General features: G+C 34.2%; 1 protein-coding gene across 2 annotated transcripts in view; it reads right to left on the reverse strand.

Annotated features, from left to right (window-relative positions):
- Nucleotides 1-11,053: 11,053 nt before the first annotated feature.
- The window catches only part of LOC136025185 (AP-2 complex subunit alpha-like), a 64,689-nt gene continuing 56,610 nt past the window's right edge, over nucleotides 11,054-19,132 (reverse strand). Inside the window, exons 14-16 of one of the 2 annotated variants that reach the window (XM_065700977.1) lie at nucleotides 15,713-15,917; nucleotides 15,316-15,447; nucleotides 13,309-13,444 (exon numbers count right to left, since the gene is read on the reverse strand). In XM_065700977.1, the coding sequence (XP_065557049.1) occupies nucleotides 15,364-15,447; nucleotides 15,713-15,917 (289 nt within the window). In that variant the 3' untranslated portion in view covers nucleotides 13,309-13,444; nucleotides 15,316-15,363. Of the gene's footprint in view, nucleotides 13,445-15,315; nucleotides 15,448-15,712; nucleotides 15,918-19,132 lie in introns of both variants that reach the window. The other variant, XM_065700978.1, reaches the window with a different exon arrangement.

Raw genomic sequence — 19,132 nt, forward strand, 5'->3', positions numbered from 1 at the left:
ACATATATATACATATAAGAAGTATCATAAGCATCACCACTCTATAATAGCTAGAAATATCTATAATAGCTAGATTTGAAACTTTTAGAAGAGCTAATTAGATTCAAAATTGAAAGTTCAGTTGCCCTTTTTAAATGTAAAGAGAGAATGGAGGGCAAGCATCACTTCTCTGAAGCCATTCATTTTCCATACATATTTAGTCAAAAGTTTGAGACAACTATTTTGTTCAGCATAATAGAACGGTCCAGCTATGTCTTAAGGGATATTCGGCATGTCAATCCCCCAAAATTATGTAATTGGACCGTCATACTTTAGAACTAAATGTTGCTTTAAACTAAGTCAAAAGCATTGAGTTTATTGCTGCCAATAAGACACCTCAGCACTATATCGATAACGACTGGGGTTATTAGCTTGAAAATTTTGGGGCTATTACTATTACTACTTTTGCTTTTACAATTTAAATAAATAAAAAGAGTGTAAGTGTGTCCAGATTGTCAAAGAGCATTCCCTTTAGGAATGGTATTAAGTTTTATTTTCCAGAACAACTTCTGGATGTATAAAATTGAATTAAAAGATACTGTTTACGTCAAGATTAAAGATTGTGGAAAAGTTTCTCCAACATACAAATAGCAACACAAACTAAGGATACTTACAAAAAAAAACTGAAAAGATATAAAATATTTTTTTTTCATGAAAAAGACTATGTAAATAAAAAAAGAAATTAAAATAAATGGCCGAGTCAAACTCAAAAGAGAAGAAATTGACATGAGTAGGGCTGATAACCCCCATGCCTTTCCAAGACTAGAAAAAAATCTGCTCTTTACTGAAAACAATATACGTTTTAAATGTTTTCACTTTTTTACTTTCATAAATAAAAATTGTCAATACTTTAAGGAATAAACATCAATATATGTCAATGAACTGACAATCAGTCGTAATTTGTTTTATTTTTTCGGGGGGGGGGCGCAAATTATGTTCTGATCTTGAGAAGGCATGGGGGCTATCAGCCCAACTTTTGTTAATTTCTGTTCGTTTTGTGTTTGACTGGGCTGTTTATTGTAATTTCTGCTTGTTTTCATTTATTTATTTATTGATAGGGATATGTGATAGTTTTACGCTTGAAAGATTATTTGACTTTATTTCTACTCATTTTTGGTTTAATTGAGTTCTTTACTTTTCTTAAAAAAAACGGTTTTATGGAAAGTTTGAACATAATAAAGTAAAAACACAAGTTCATTCCACTAAACTGAAGCGTACTTCATGTGTTTTTATCGTTGTTCAATCTGCGAACTGAGCCGTCTAATCCTTTATTATGAGGGTCTCAGATCAGAAACCAGTTTTAAGAATTTATGTTTTGCAAAGGTAATCAATTCTAGTTATGTGTTCAGTTTTTCTTTAGCCGTATTTAATTGTTTATTCCTTAATTAGAATAACATTGGGATTGGTTACTTAATTTTTCGTGTTTAGGTATTCTGACCAAGTTTCTCAGACATCTGTTTATTTGTCTTTCAGAGTTTATTTACCTTAGTGACAGTAATAAAAGGACTGAAAAAAAAGAAGATCCCGGGTGCTGATGATTGGGTATCTGAGTTTTTAGATATAGTATCTGTGAAGTTAGTAATAAATTACCGAAGATTACGAATATGATTTTGGAAAAAGGAAAAGAATATAGCGATTTTAGGAAAAATCTAATTGAACCCCTCTGTAAGAAAGATGACAAGAGTGAGTGTGGTAATTACAGAGACATTAGCTCGGGTTTTATAGGACATAAAGGATACACAACAAAAGTTTCGAATCTTGTTCCTAATTCTTTTTGAACTGGTATCTCATCTCCAGCTGTTTTTTTCAAATGTATTTTAGTAGTTCGTGTATGCCCGATTCGTTCTTATGCGGTAGCGTCACTAACTTCTAAAGAATGGAAAAATCTCGGTTTCTTGCTGTTCTTATAGGCCCATACCTGCAGGATATACTCTTAGCAAGCTTTTTGAACGCCTTCTACTACCCTGTATCACTAACCTTGCTCTAAATGATGATAATCAATTTGGTTTCAGATCTGGGCTAGGCTGTCAGCATGCTCACCGTGCTTTAACTTCTTTGTTAAAAGATGCCCATCGCACTCGTCGCGTACTTCGTTTTGCAACCCTATACTTGTCTAAAGCATTTGACAGTGTTTGTCATACTCAAGCATGGACAGCGTTATGCCAGAGAGGAATAAATCCGTCGGTAATTCACGTGCTTCGTTTTTGGTATTCCCATTCTTACCTTCGCCTCAAGTCATTAGATAATTCTTATTTTTGTCATATCCCCGTTCGATGCGGAGTAAGACAAGAGGGAGTTCTTCCTCCGTATATTTTTAATGCTTGTAATGAAAATGTATTATCAAAAATATCGACTACGTGCCTACTAGGATCATCTGATATCTCATATCTGGCTTATGCGGATGACCTTCTTCTGATTAGTAAAACTGAGTCTGGTCTTGCCCGTTCAGTGAAGTCATTTACTTCTGCTTTCCGCGATATCGGCGATATCTGTACCTAAATTTTGACAAGTGCGAGTTTCTTGTTTTCAACGGTGATAATTGTCCAGAATCACTATGCTGCGGTGATTTTAGTATTCCCCGTGTTAAATCATTTCGTTGGCTTAGCACAACAGTTTGCGACTCTATGAATGCTCTCCGGTCTCCTGCTGTCAGATATTAGTGATAAGCTGAAGCTCGGTTACTTTAATATTGTGGTAAATCGTGGACACTATAGGAGAAGAGTGCTAACTCGGCTTTACTCAGATTTTTGTGATCATTCTGTACTCTTCTGTACTGGTGTTTGGCCACTTCTGTTGACCGGTGATCTAAAACGTATTCGTATAAATTATTACCGGTACTGCAAATTTCTTTTATATCTGCCTCGTTCTTACCGGAATACAAAACCGATTAAAAAGTATTGTGCGACAGATATTACTGGTATTTTCGAAAAATTATGTGCCAAGCTAGCTATTGAAGCGCCTTATAGGCTAGGGTGTTTTCATCGCCTTATCCGTCTTTTTTCTGTATGTGATTAAATCTGTTTCTTGTTTTTATTTTGCTGTTTTCCTTTTGTATTTACTCCACTTAACCTCTGTTTCGTAAAGTGGGTGATAAATAAATTATTATTATTATATGGAACTAGTCCTATATTATTAGGTATAGATCTAGTCCTATAATACCAAGTGTAGAAGTAGTCCTATGTTATGCTAAAGATAAAAACAGGGTAAAACGTAAACATATTTATTAATAAAAAAAATTACATACATAAAAAACACCCGGAACTTAAATTTATAACACAAAAAACATTAAAAAACTTAAATTCATTTTGCAAAAATTTTTAAAAGCTAAAATTATAATACAAGAAAATTGAAAAACTTAAAATTATAATACAAAAAACTTAAATTCGTTAAGAAATTCTTATTTCTGAAATAGTCGCCTTTATTGGATCTTCGGTTGAGGCAAAGCCCTCCAAGACTGCTCCCCTGAAAAAACCTGAGGGACCTCCAAGAAAGGTGAAAGGGATAGCTCCCAGAGCACCCCTCTCAAAGTATCCCCAGGGACCTGAGCGAAGAACGAGGACCCTAGTAAAAAACTAAGACATACTATAAAATCAATTCTTACTCTGAGAGAAGGGATATCCCTGAGACTTGGGCGTCCCAAAGGTAGGGTTGAAATTCCATGTTCCATAGCATAGACTTTATCTGTTATACCGCTAATGGCATTTCTTATAATTTCCATTGTGTAAAGTTTATGGAGCGAATTGTATTTATTTTTGTATTCATACTTTTTTTGTTAAAAATAGTATCTTCAAATTTATCGAGTGTTAGATATTTTTTAATCAAATGTGTCCCAGTCCCTTTAGTACTCTCTCTTATCCACTATTTTAAGTTAGAATCCAGTAGCAATTTGTCACAACTGATGAAAAGCTCCGTAAAATATTCACAATCCAATTCATTTTTCAATCTTCCGAGCTAATTTTTCTTTTGACTGTTGACTAAATTAGGGTTCAGTTTAGGGTCCCAATTTATGAAATCCATAACGGGGCGGGGTTGGGGCGAAGTCAAGACCTTTACTAGATATTGTTTCTGTATTTTTACAAACAAGCTTTCAGTTTCTATACAACAGAGGTTTATGCGCCTTTTATTTGGGGAAGAAATAGAATTTTACCAAATGGTTCCAGTAAAAAGAACTCATAATTTTCTTAGAAATTGAAAGGATTCATGCCACTGCAACAATATTTTTCTAGTGGGAAACATGCTGTTTTCCCCAAAAATCAAAGCTACGCTTTCTGATAATATGATATAAGATTGAAAATTCAAAGCTTTTGCCATTCGTGATAATTGATTTAGATGTCACATCGTAATCGTTATCGTTTTCGTTCCTGCTCTATGGACTTGCCAAATATAGTATAGTTGAAAAATTTATAAAACTCGCATTTAGTTTTTGAAGAAGTTTGAGCTCTTTTCTCCATAGCCGAACATACGGAGCCTGTTTAAAGCAAACAACCTTATGGATTGCGTCAACACGAAAATCATGCTCTATAATCACCACTCTTCAAATCTATGAAACAATTGCACCAAAATGTCTACAAATTAAGGACGCAGTATCAGTTAACCAAAAGTATTCACAGCCGGAAACGTTGGGCGTTTCGCACAATTAAAATTTTTACATGTTTTGTACCAGGCGATCACTTCTGTTTTGTAGATGGGTCCCAAGAAATGTCCTTCTATCAATTTCATTGTATATTATTATAGACGAAATAATATACAATGAGATGGACATTGATATGGTCACTATCTATGCATCTCCCCATAGTTTTGGGTTAATATTGAAAAGAAATATGGGGGTATTATCGGGGTAGTCAATGACGTAAGGGATGAAAATAAAAAATCTGAATAGTCTCCCAAGTTGTATTGCAGGGACGATAAAGCTTGAGATAATTGATACTTGGGAATAAGCCAGCCTACGTCGACCTTATTAATCTGGGTAGTTTCCAACTTCCACATTATATTCAGATGACATAGACGACGTTCCACTAGAACTTCGCCTTAGGAAGATAGTATTCCACTCTGCATCTTACTACAGTCAGGCAGCTCAATAAGATAGGGCATGTGAAATAGCTCTCCCAAATCCCACTCGGCGAACTCAAATATGCAAAACATTTCCAAAACCCCCTTTATAATGTGCCTCCCCTCCCGTGACCCATCCGTATCATGCCCCCCAATGACGCCACCCAGTGACCGTACCCTAAATCGGCGGGCTCTTAAGAAAGAGAATCAAAAAAAGATCTGCCAAAAAAAGGAAAAAAGAAAACACAATCTGAGGATAAAGATCCCCTTCAGAATCATTACTTCAACTAGGAAACAAGTTTAATTATATTATTAATTTTTCCCGAAAATGAGGTTTATAATTTTATGACGAAATGATTCGTAAACTGATCGTGCGAGCAGTTTCATGTCTAAATCTCAAACAGATCAAGAGCGAAATCTTGGACGCGGGGGCCACTGGACCAAGGGCACCAATATGACTCGAGAATCGGCACCAAATTGACAAGTTAATCTTAAAAAAGAAAGAAGAACGGAATAAGGGTGCCAGAAGTATCTTGGGGGGATGGTCACCCCCTCCGACCCCGTGGATCTGTTCCTGGCCTGAATTGCTTTTAACTCTTTCATTCATCTAATTTCAACCAAATTAGCTATATAGTTAAAATAAATTGACAGGTACATTTATTCACACTAAATCCCTATTGGGTCATTCGCTATTTAATTAGTCACAAAACAAAAATTAAGGATTTTTTTTAGGGGGACGGGGTTCATTAATAGTCAAAACTTATCTTTCGTTTTCAGGATATTTTACTAAAATATTCGGAAATATCTTTCGATCCCCTACCATATTCAGCCATCAGTCTTTGTTTCTTACCCATTTTATGCTTGAGTCCAGATGTTTTCTTTTTATCCATTTTGAACATTTAGCTACAAAGCTACTTTTCAATCTAATGTCGCTTTTTAATTAGTCACTAAACTAAAATTAAGGATTTGTTGAGTGGGTAGGGGGCAGGGGCAGTTCCAAAAATCCCCCCTTAACATAAATTAATGTTGTAAATTGCCTTATCATACCCCCATCAGGGGGTATTAATTTTAGGGGGTTTATTAATAGTCAAATCTTACCTTTCAATTTCCGGATAATTTACTAAAATATCCGGAAATTTTCTTCGATCCCCTTCCATATTCAGCCATAAGTATTCGTCTCTTGTCCATTCTATGCCCGAGTCCAGATTTTTTCTTTTCATCCATATTGAACCTATAGCTACAAAGCTACTTTTCAATCTAATGTCAGATTGTGAATTGACAAATAGCTATAACTTCCGGTGTTACCGAACATTTATCTGGTAACACAAAGAAAAACTGATTCATCGAAATATCAGTTTCCATGCTCTTAAAATAGGGCGAAGCAATCAAAGATTTTTATGCCAATTTTGCAGATACTGAACCGGCTGAAGACAAATAGTTTTTGCTCGTTTTAAGTTTCATCTTTGCTCTTTACGTTCATAGGAAAGTTTGTTTTTTGTTGTTAATTGGGTAAATAAACTTAGAATAATTGACCAAATTGATAAGTTTACTTAAAAAAGTAGTAAAAAAAAAGAACAGAATGGGAATGAGGGTGCCAGAAAAATCTTGGGGGCCCAGCCCCCTCCCCCTGGATCCGCCTTTGGAATCGACCATGTTTAAGTTAATAGCTAATTAAGTCAACTAGCGAAGTAAATCTCCTACATTTCTTCAAAGATACAGACAATGTTTAGAAAAAAAAATTTATTTGACAAAACAGCCAAACCAAAGTAGAGAATCTGTCTTTTCAAATGGTATCAGTTTTTTTCTCGTTTAAACTAAAATACCAAAACATCGATGCTTTTAAGATCTTTTTACATTTTGACATATCCACATATAACACACAAATGACACCAAAAAATCACATTCAACAAAAATACTCATAATTAAGTTTAATATCCACACTATATAACTTAGAATACACTTACAAACTTTATGATGAAAGCAGTGAAACAAAATTTTCTGAATCTAAGAAAGTTATAGCACATCATTAAACAGTTACGTCTTCTTTACTTGAGTTATCAAGAATCAAATACCAACTACATCAGGTTTTATTTGTTTAGTTGTTTTTATTTTTCAACGGTGAAGAACGAACAAACAAAGGAGTGTGTTTTAATATTTCAAACCGAAAGAGATACCAAAATAATAGAAGCTTAGAGGTCACGTGCATAACTATGCTTTCTTTGTGGATTTAAAAAAATCAGATATCGATATATCCTCAATTTTACTGGTCCAATCCAATCAATTACCACACTACCACACTTGTTAAATTGCGTTCAAATGTACTTATTGAAACCTATTGCAATTGAGTATTTGTTTATCGTGCTTTAGTGCTCAATAAGCTGCAATTCGTCCATTAACAGATAGAAAATTCTTGGAATATTTATCAATAAGCAAAAGCTAACAATATTTTCGGTTAGTTTCAATGATTATTTGAGTTTGCAAAAAATTTTATATTTTTTTTCTTCCAGGAATTCATTTTGACGTTAAGAAAATCGTGACTGAGAGTCCAACTTAAAAAGGACAGTACAACCAAGATGCGGACGTTATAGCGCACGTTCACTTTCCTATAATTCAGCAAATTTCAATAGATGGCAAAAAACATATAGACAAAAGTAAATAAAAACCTAAAACCTAAACTACGCTATGCCTACAGACCAGAAATGTCAGATCAAATGGGTGAAAAGTCGATCAAACGACTCAATCAACTAATTAATCACTCACCTCACAGCAAAAGACTTTCTAGTAAGCTACGACTACAAACTACATAATTTTTCTTCATAGTGTGGAACATTCTAGACTTAGAAAAAATCCAGAGGTCTTAATTTCAGCAGACATATATATTAAACACACAATTATATATGAACAAAACTAGAAATGCTTGTGGTGGGCGCAGCAAAGTTGCAAGGACTGGATAAAAAAGGAGCAAGATATACAGCTTAACCATCTTCAAACTTTAGACGAGCTTTTTATGCCTAAACTATACATTCCCTTTTTTATGACAAAAGAAGGAATAAGCAGAGATGAAAATAATTGTATTTGTTAGGTAGATGGAATGGGAGAAGAAAACTGAACTTGATAAAACTACGTTTAAATATATGTAAAACGACTGCTCTTCTAAAAAAAGAGGGAACATGGAATACAGCTTTTAAAGCCTAAAAAGGCTAAGTCCAGAAAGAACTCTTTTATCCTTACAAAAAAAAAACATTTAGGATTTACCAACGGCTTCTAGATTTATATCATTAAAACTAAATAGGAAGGACGATGATCAATTAAAAACCATAGCAATGATCGATACCTATCTGTTTTAATTAATAAGGATAATGAGGTTTTTTATTTTTAGCAATAAAGCAAATTGCAAAATTCAAGCAAAAGTAAAACAAAGAAACATAGTCAGCCAGAAAAAAAAAAAAAAAAAAAAAAAAAAAAAAAAAAAAAAAAAGCTTTAAGCTGATCTGAGCTTTCACGTTATATAATTTTTCTGACCTCTTAGCTAAATTGTTTCGAATAAAGCAAGAGCGGAAATCAGTACATCAATGAATGGGAGAAGAGTATGCTCATAGAAATTATACTCACTGACAATGCTGCAACAACGAACAGGACCTAAAGGAGCGAAATCGAAAATTTTCAAAGAGCTTCTCTCTCTTCTGAAAGGCTCATATTAAGCAGCTAAGAATGACAAAGTATTACTACAATCAATATGAGCGGCATTGAATGGCAGTTGCTCCCTTCATTTTAAAATTCCAGTTTGGAGTAAACCAAAAATTTATATATATATATATATATATATATATATATATATATATATATATATATATATATATATATATATATATATATATATATATATATATATATATATATATATATATATATATATATATTATATATATATACATAAAGCTAGTCGCTGTAAGTCAAATGCTTTCATTTCCTTAGTTCAGTTTACCATAGTGCTTAAACCAAAACCACAAGCTTCAAAAACTAATAAAAAGACTAATCTACATGGGCAGTCAGGCAGTCAACTGAATGGAAAGTCCATAAGCATAATGCCGACTGCCTTCGCCATTCTTGTTTCCTTGATTTTTAAAGGGGTCACAAATCGACGACCCCCTCCCCAATACAAAAAAAAAATACTGAAACATACTAAACACTAGAATCAATAATTGACTATCTAGTACTACAATGCGAACTACTGCAAACCAAAGACTACAACCAGCCAGTTTAAAATCTATTAGTCTCTATGGCATAGTTACAGCCTTTGGCGTAACTGCTAACAACATTAGTAACCACAAAAACTAATCTACAAGGGCAGTCGAACAGTCAACCAGGTGGCAAATCCACGGGCATTATGTCGACTACCTTCTCTTTACATGTCTCCATGATTTCGGCTTGGGGTCATAATTTTGGGAGAGGAATACATTAATGATCCCTCCTCCCACAGAGTAAAATCAACTATGAAACACTAGTCACTGAAAATAGCTACAAAACTATCTATAGCTACATAGTGGACCACTGTAAACAAAGGGCTATGACTAAAGGAGTTTACAGTTTCCCACAGTGCTTGCACCAAAGATAAAATCTTCAAATAATTAATAAAGAAGCAAAAAGGAAAGGACTAATCTACAAGGGCAGTCGAACAGTTAACCAGGCGGCAATTCCACGAGCATGCTGTCGACCACCTTCGCTTTTTATGTCTCGATGATTACGCATAGGGTCATTCAATAAATAACCCCCTTCACCCCAAAAACAACAAATACATCTAACCGTAGATTGCTACTCACTGGGAATCACTAATAGCTATCTAATACTACAAAGCAGATCACTGTAAACCAAGGGCTATCATTAACCGGGTTGACAGATTACCGCAGTGGTTTGCCAAGTCATAATCGCCACAAGCTAAAAAATACGAAAAAAAGGAGAAAACTAATCTACAAGGGCAGTCGAGCAGTCAACCAGGTGAAAACCATGTCCACGAGCATACTGCCGACCACCTTCCGCCTTTCATGTCACCATTCAATCAGCCTGGGGGTCAATTAATAGCCACCAAGACCTGATTGGTTGAGTATATACCCTTAGAGTACAAAAACAAACCATGCCCTGGGTATGCTATATAAAGCAGACTCTTGCAGCTAAGCACGATACTACTTTTTACACTCTACTGAAGGTTCTATCAACCAAAAAAATAAAAAAAAACTAAAATATTATTTTAATGTATTTTTTTCTATTTTGCAAATCTGTTTTAGGTTGCAAAAATTTCTTTGTATGAACCTTGTCTAAAACACAGCTCAGAAATGAAAAATACAAGCACAGAGGTAAAATTCAGAAAGTGAATTTTCTTTCAAATTCAAAATTTGAATTACCTTAACAAAACATTCTGTAATTTATAGGCTTATTTAAACGGATTGCATATCTTTTCTGTTTAATAAAAAGGGAAATTTTAAACGTAAACTAAACAGTTTTGGCCCTGATAGAACCTTATCTAATGAAGAAGGTTGAATTAATCTCCAACTAAGAACAAATTTTAGGAATATTTGAAATTTACTACTAAATCGTAATTTTAAATATAACTGATACCACGAATACTAGCAACCTTCTTCATTACAAATCTAAAACAATAACAATCAATGATAAAAAAAAAGATAAACTAAAAAGAAGAAGAAAGAAGTTTTCTATCACTAGACTAAAACTACTTGGAAAATTTGGGACAAATTGGATGGGTTAAGAATTTAAGCAGCATTTTTATCTTCTCTTTCTTCACCAGTTCTTTCTTACCAATATAAAAAAAAACATTTATAAAAGAAAATAGAGAGAATAGGATAGAGCAAATGATCATATTTGATAAAGTATATTAAGCAGATGTTGCAATAGCAAAAAAAATAAAAAAAATAACTTGAATGATGCAATTCGTAAAGCAATAGACAAAACAATAAATTAATGAGTTTATTTGATTTTAATAGTTGTTTCTTCGAAAAACAAGCAAATCCAAGAAAATCTAGTGATATGAAAAGGAATACAATTACTCTAAACTAAAATCCTTTAAAATCAATTAAATCAAATTAAAATCAATTCAGTAGCTGTGTGAAAAGAATAGTTTTAAGGAAGAAGAAGACAAAAAGGGGCTGTTAAACAACTTATTTAAAACCACATAGTACATCCCCACTACTTAAGTAACAACGTAAACGCATATTTAAACCAACATTAATAAATCAACACGAAAATAAATAATTTTTTTTGCACTAAAGCACCGATGTTCTGGGTTACAAATTACAGGCTGGTACTAGTAAAATTAAGCATTAAAAAAAGAAAGTACCCGCTTACCCACCACGTCCCACCCAACCTGTTTGAAAAGACAGAGACTAATGTGACAGTGACGCCAATTAACAAAAATTAGGGAGGGGGGACAGTTATGTTCTTTCAATTATTTCAATGAAAATACCAAAAAAAGTATTTTTCAAAACGGGAGGGGGCGGCAATTGACGCCACTGTAATGTAGAAGCATGACAACATCAACAACAGACAAATACGAAAAGATATTATTGGAATAACGACGTGAAGAAACATATGAATTGATACAGCACCGTCTCTTCGACAAATATCAAATTCAGGGTGAACGTTTTATTTTGACATTACTTTAACGGAAATCGGAATTGATAGTTCATGTGCAGTAAATACAAAGAACAAAAACAACAACATTTTTTCGTTCGTTTTCATAAAGAATAGAGCTTTAATCAAAAATTGTTCAAGTTCCAAAGCTAAAGACGGAGCTGTAGATGTCACATATGTCGTTAAAAAAAACATTTGCTTAGGTGGCCTATTTTGTGGGCCTTCATATGACAGTAGCTCACAAAATGGGCTAATATTAGTTACTGAAAATTCTTATCGACTTAGAGAGAAATTCAATACTAAATGAAACTTTAACGAATCAAAATTTTTGGCTCTCTTCACCATAGCTTAGCCAATGAGAAGACATCCTCAATAAAAAAAAAGAAAAAGAAAAAAAATACTACGAAGACTAAATAAGCTTTAGAAACAAAGTTGATAGTAGTCCAAATGTATCATCCAACGGTATATTTAATCCTTTTTTATTTTTAAAATTTCACCATCATTAGAACGTCAATGAGCAGACTGATCCAATTCGAACTCAAGCCTCATCATGAGGCTCGAGCCTCATCTAAAGATTCTAGCGTCACAAAATGCATCTACAGCAGATAATATAGGTAACTGCATTAAAATGTAAATTTCAAAAAGTCAGAGTTACCCTCAATTACCCCTATTAGGTTTCAAATATTAGGGGAGCCATTAAATGGCATTTCTAACTCCCAAAGGCGTATCCCTCTTAGAACTGGGCAAAAAATGCAAGTAAAAAAAAACGCTTAAGGATGGGCATTAGAGGTTTTTCACTACGTTTGTCATTGTAAGGACCTAGTTCTCTTTACATACGCCTTTTATGATGAAAAATAAATAAAGCTATTAATTTTTGTTACTTGCAAAAGTTTTTGGTGTGTTCTTTTTTCTGCAGTCTAACGGCTTTAATAGTTCAACATAAGACAACAACTTCGCTTTTTTTAAGAAGGTTGAAACTAATGAATCCAATGATGCAAATATATCGTCCTTTCGATACAAATCGCAGGTGTTGAATTGTCACAAAATCACGGGTCTCATAGGGAATGCAAACCCTATGCGATTCTACCCTCATAAGCACAGTAATTGATTTTACAAAAAAATGTCACATGATGCTTCTGATTTCGGTTCAGTTAGTCCCATTTATAATTTGGATACTTTTAGGCTTATGACTATACCAATCTTAAGCTTTAATTCTTTGTAAAAGGCTGGATGTTGCCTCTTCCTGGTGTAATGATTAGCGATTATGATGAAAATACCATTAATCTAACATGCAGTATTTTTATGGCTAAAAAAACTCACTGAAGAAAAGTTAAAAAATGTCAAACTGATAAAATTAAAGCTTTTCACTATTAGGAATGAATAGAAGGACAATATACGAGTCTATTTGAGGGTCGTTATTAGTTAATTCTAAATAAATGTTTGCCATCAAAACCGAGTAACAACACACAAATTTAACCAACATGAAATAATTCAAACCTCGATTATGGCCGATGGATCATACATTTGAAACAATACTACTTAATATGCAATTGGTTTAAAAGCCAGCCCTTTCATTACACACCATATAGCTTTTATCTTCCATTTATATTTGGCTAGACATATTTGGGACGATCCACTAAAACTGGTCAAGCAGGAGATTAGACATTATTTGGGCACACGTTGATTTGCTCGATCGGATGGTCAGCCGATACATCTAAAAAATGATGATTGAATGTTAGACGCTTCACTACAGACAAATTTCTCCCAGCTTTGCCAAAGACGAGCTTTGATCTCAAGCCCCCGCCCACCCCCCTCTATGAGTCAACCCGTGATTTATACTTCTTTATTGCTTCCCAAGCAATCCAATTGTTCTCTTTTATTGAAGCAACATCAATCATACATGATAATATACCACTAGTGCCAACAACTATAGGGTCGTTCAATAACTAATGTTCTACTTTTTTCCTAGGATATTTTGATACTTGAGTATCATACCATAGCTACGATAGGTTTTCGAAAAAACAACAACATAATAATAGGAGTGACCCCCTCCCCTCCATCCCCCCGAAAAAATCAGTAATACCTGAAAATGATAACAGTAAGGTATTCCTCAGTAATAAAAAGAACTTTTTTGTCCGTCTATCATGAAGATAAACAAGCCAAAAAATGAAGTAATTCTTTTTTATGAGGAATTGGCTACGCTACTCTAAAAAATCAGTCAGGTCCTTTCCGAGTTTCTCTACAATATATAAACCATCCGGAATGCTATTATCGTTTATACTTATAGCATAACAAGTTAATATGAACTAAATTTGCACCTTAATTCAAATAGAAGCAGTTGGACTTCAATTATTTGACACCCTGTTTCATATTCTGTATTTCGAATAGAATATTGAATATTTTGCCTCAATGGGTGCGAACGATTATTAAAAAGAAGTGCAACAACCTTTGACATAAATTCAAATTCTTAAAAAAGCCTTTTTATAACGAGCAAGTGTGAAAACTACAGCACTACTTATCAAACGGCCTTATAGATCAGGTGTCGGCAAGCTATTACCTTCGGGTCACCGACTGACCCGTTTTAGTTAAGAAGGGAAATATAACTTATTAAGGGGTGGGGGTAAAGTTAGGTTACTTTACACCCAACCACCTAATATGCCAATATACAGCCCAAATTATATTATTTTATGAATAGCGTTAGGTTAGGTACTTTAGCCCTCGCCCCCGATTGAACAAATATATATTCCAAATTATATTTTTACTTCAAAATAAAGAATTATATTTTCATCATGTTATGGTATATTTAATTATGAATAAAAAAACTTCACTTCTTGATTGTGTTTGGTATAATACACAAGTACCGAAAATAGCAACTAATAACAACATCTTAATTCGACGATAGTCACAAGGAAAAAAAGAAAAGAAAAAAGACATAATTATTTCCTCATAATACCAGCATCTTAGGCACCACTTCAAGAAGTTTTTAAGCTTTGAAAGATAATTGACTTTGCCGTTTTGTCCAAATTTGGTGATACTTATTACGAGCAGATACTTTCGCAAACGAAATTTATTTTAAGCAACCACAGGGACCACAAATTCAAATACTTGCATTCGTCTTAAAACGATCCCCGCTCCAGATAAATATCAGCTATATGGGTGGTTGATCCATCAACAAACAAGAATTCACAAGAGACAGCAGAGCTTGATAAAGCAAAAACAGCTAATCTTACATTTATTCTGAATGCAGGTATCCTTCAAAACAAGAGGTTGTCCACTTCCCACCAACTTGTGTACATCTCGGAATGCCACGTGTGCCGTGCAGTTCTGCCCAAATTGGAAGTTCGAATTTTAGCAAAATTTACAAACATTCTTGAATTAAGAAGGGTCTTGTTAACAAAAATCGACGAAAAAATTGTGGAATTAGTTCCGCCACACCTGGCACGTGCTACCTGGTGTACATGATTTCTGAGCGGCGGTAACCCCTCGCCTTGAAAGAGCCTGATAACGGTACCTTGTGGAGTCATCATACTCAAACTCTGCAGGCAGTTGCCATAACCTAAACGACCAACTAGAGTAAAACCATACCAGTATCTGCACTTCTAATAGTCTTCGGTATTTAATGGCGGTATTGGGTCACAAAAAAGGTATTGCTCCAAATCGTTCTTTCACAGTAAGTTCTAGTTTATTCATGCTTGGAACTGAATTCTGTCCATTCGTCTGAAAGTTCACAAACAAATACTTTAAAATGTATATACCCTGTGAGGTAGATACAACAATAAAGACGACTTGTATTATTATTTATTTATTTTTTTACGCAAAAGGTGTTAGTATTTGACCGCCTAAAAAGATGCCAAAATGAATCGCAAGGTCATTTTAGTTTTTCCCTCTTCAACTTTCTCTTATCGTCTCAATTCTAATGTGTTTTTATTATTCTTTACAGAAATTGAAAAACAAACAAACAAACTAAAAAAAGGGCTCTCACCTGTGCTTGTTTATTTGGTTCAAGTCTAAGAAGACAACCAACTTGTTGAGTTTTTGTATGTATAATACCCGCTCCAACAAAATTATCTGGATTCGGATCTATACCATCTAGAAGTTGTATGCCAAAGCCAGACAATTTAGCACGTGACGCAGCCGTGTCAATTGGATAATTCGCTTTAAAGATCTTCTGACATTCTTGCTGAGGACTAAAATGTGCAAAGGTTTCTTTGAGAAAAAACCATATTTAAGGCGTTCACAAGCCAGATGGAGTTACTTTATTTTTTTTTTTACATCATTAAGTTCTATAGTCAAAGGCCTGGAGCATATTACCAAAAAAAATCCAGATTTTTCAAAAATATAGAGGTTTGTAAAAATAATTTTCTTTTTGAAACCAGTTGGACTACCTCCATGTTTAAATTGGCAGCAGTTAATCAACAGGTGTGGTTACATCTTTTTTAAAACACATATTTACTGCTCATCCGTTGGAACGACTTCTATGAACCGGTTTAAGTCGTTTTTCATTAAGTTCTCATAATAATTAGAAGTTTCTTTTCATGCGAAAAGTAACTTCGAAAAAAGCCTTCTTTTTCACTCTCAGAAACTGATATAAAAAAAAATTATCATCGTTTCAATATCCTGAATGGTAGAGAAACATTTCCTGTAGACAAACTGCTTCTTAATAACAGTAAAAAAAAAAAAAAAAAAAAAATCTTATATCCCCTTCCTTTATCGACTAAAACCTGCTTGTGATTTCAAACAAGCAACATGTTCTAAAGGCGGACATACATTTATTACATGTACTGTGATCGGCATACCGTCAAACAAATATCTTCATCGTTAAAAACCCTCCTTGGTTGCTTATTGAAAGTGCTGAGTAATTAGCACAAAAATAAATTACCAATGAAGGATACAAGTCAACGAGTAAATACCATGTTTAAAGTAGTAGTAAAACACTGAGATTACCTCAGATAACAAAGTATTTGATCATGTTAGATTTCAATAAGCACAATGACATTAGATTTCGATAAACATTTACATCGCTAGTACCGTTTATAATTACTTAGCATATTCAAACGTGAAAACTACAGGACAGAATCATTGCGTTTTCCTTGACATACTAAGAACGACTAAATGAAAACACTCTCAACAGAAATATAATGTTAGAGGAGGCAATTGAATGAGGTAATTGGGATTAAAGGAGCAAAATCTTACAGGGATGATTTATCTCGTTCGTTTTGTCAACTGTTGTCACTTGAATTTGCAATAGTTCGCAGAGGAAGAATTTACTAAAATCGAGACACTTAAATTACAAAACAAACTTATATTTTCCCAGAAGGTCTCCACCATAAGTCTTTCCCTATTTCGTGTTATTATGCTATTAGATTATAAACTCTAACGATATTCAGTCAGATTATTGGTAAATACAATAGATTTAGCTTGGGTTTTCGAATTGTCAAAATTTTGAATAGCATCCAAGTACACGCCAATCCTTTCCATTCTATTTAACAGTTTAAGCAATAGAAAAAAAAACCATCTTAGTAATTTCTGTAAACATCCCTTCCAAAATAGAATATTAAAGATTGCCAAATGACTTTTTTCCCATTTCCACAAAAAGAAGCTTTTTGAGTTCATTCAATATTTGTCAATAGTAAAAAAGAAATTGACTTGTAATTGTACACACACCTTTTCAAGGGTGCGATAACCTTTCCACGGCGTCATAAAAAAACCTTCCATTTTGCATTTCATGTCTGTTATCGAAAGTAAAACGACCCTTTAAGAATGAAGCTCTTAAAAAACCTTATTTACCATACTTTACGACAGAAATCGAAGGAGGAGTTTTTTGTCCAAGAAGGGTTTGGGACCTCCTAAGGCCAAAAAAATTGAACAACAACACATAAACAATTAGTAGAGAAACACGCAAACATTTTGATAAAAACTGCAGGTTTTTGGAGCACTACATCTACTCTTAGCAGCAAAAATTTTAGAACCCTCTCCCATTAAAAGTCTGGTATATAAGTATCTAGGCCTAATTACTATCTATTCTAGTGTTACAAAAATACTTAAGGTCTACTAGCAGTACCATATCAAAGCTTCATCAAAATGAATTGATAATTATCAAAAGAAAAGGTGTCCACCAATCCCGGTCTTCTTCTACCGCTACTAACACAATTAACAACAACTCTCTGCAGGAACAAAGCCACCTGAGGCCAACACAACTACGCACGTTCCTCCTCCATTGGAACTTATTCAAAGCTTCATTCTTTACGACCTCTCATGAAGGTTCAATTTCCTTGAAAATCCTTTCCAATGATCTCTTCCCGGCCTATTGGGGGTAACCTGCTTTTCGTTTGGACCCCCTATGGATAACCAAGAAGCATTGTCTTTGGCAATCTGTCATCCTTCATCAGTAAAACTTGGTCTAACCATCTTAACATTTCCTTAATTATAACCCTAGAAAGTGGATCAAACAGCATTTCTCTTAAAGCTTATTGTTTGATATAGAGTTAGACGAACTAGTTTCTAATACCCTGCATAGACAGTTTCCCTGGAAAAGATTTGACGAATCTTCCTCAGCCATTCAAAGCGTTGCGTTTCAGAGCGTTTGTTAAGATAAGTCGCACAGACTTATGTTCCTATTCTTCCTAACTTTTTCAACGGCGACTGGGAAACGAATTCCCGAATAAAAAAGAAAAATGCAGGTTTTCTACCTTCAATATTAATATACGAAAAGTGTTTTTCTTTTTTTTCTTTTTTTTTATAACTAAGATTCGTTGAGCATACACCAAAAGATTATTTCAAAAAAGTAAATTTATTATCAGAAAGTATATACTTAACTCTATTTTACGGCATAGTTACCAAGTCTTTTCAAGTATTTATCGTACCTCTCAACTAATTTTAAAGTAATCTCTTCATAAAAATTTGCTGCCTGCTCTAATAACCATGAGCTCACGGCCGTTTTTACGTCGTCGTCATCATTGTAATGGTTGCCACTGAGGTGGCAACTGGTTGAGCTAGAGGCTCAACCAGTTGACTCTCTCCCGGCGCAAAATCATGAGGTCTGTGTTTTCGAATAGGCAGGGTGTTTTGTTGGTCGACTTCACGCTATGAAGAACCATTATCAATGCAGAAGTATACTGCTAAACCCTCAGAAAGCTTCACAGTGATTTAAAAAAATAAAATAAAGATGGCATGATGACAAAAAAAATGTTCTTCATGACAATGCAAGGCCTCACACTACAGATCAGACCCGCAATTTTTGGACACTTTTGGCTGGAAAGTTTTAGACCACCCAACCTACAGTCCCGATCTTGTGCCGAGTGATTACCATTTGCTTCTCCACCTCTAGCAACACCGCAGTGGCAACCGTTACAACGATAATGACGACGTAAAACGGCAGTGAATTCTTCGTTATTGGAGTAGG

This window comes from Artemia franciscana, chromosome 3 (genome assembly GCF_032884065.1).
Source record: "Artemia franciscana chromosome 3, ASM3288406v1, whole genome shotgun sequence".
Taxonomy (NCBI): Eukaryota; Metazoa; Arthropoda; class Branchiopoda; order Anostraca; family Artemiidae; genus Artemia; species Artemia franciscana.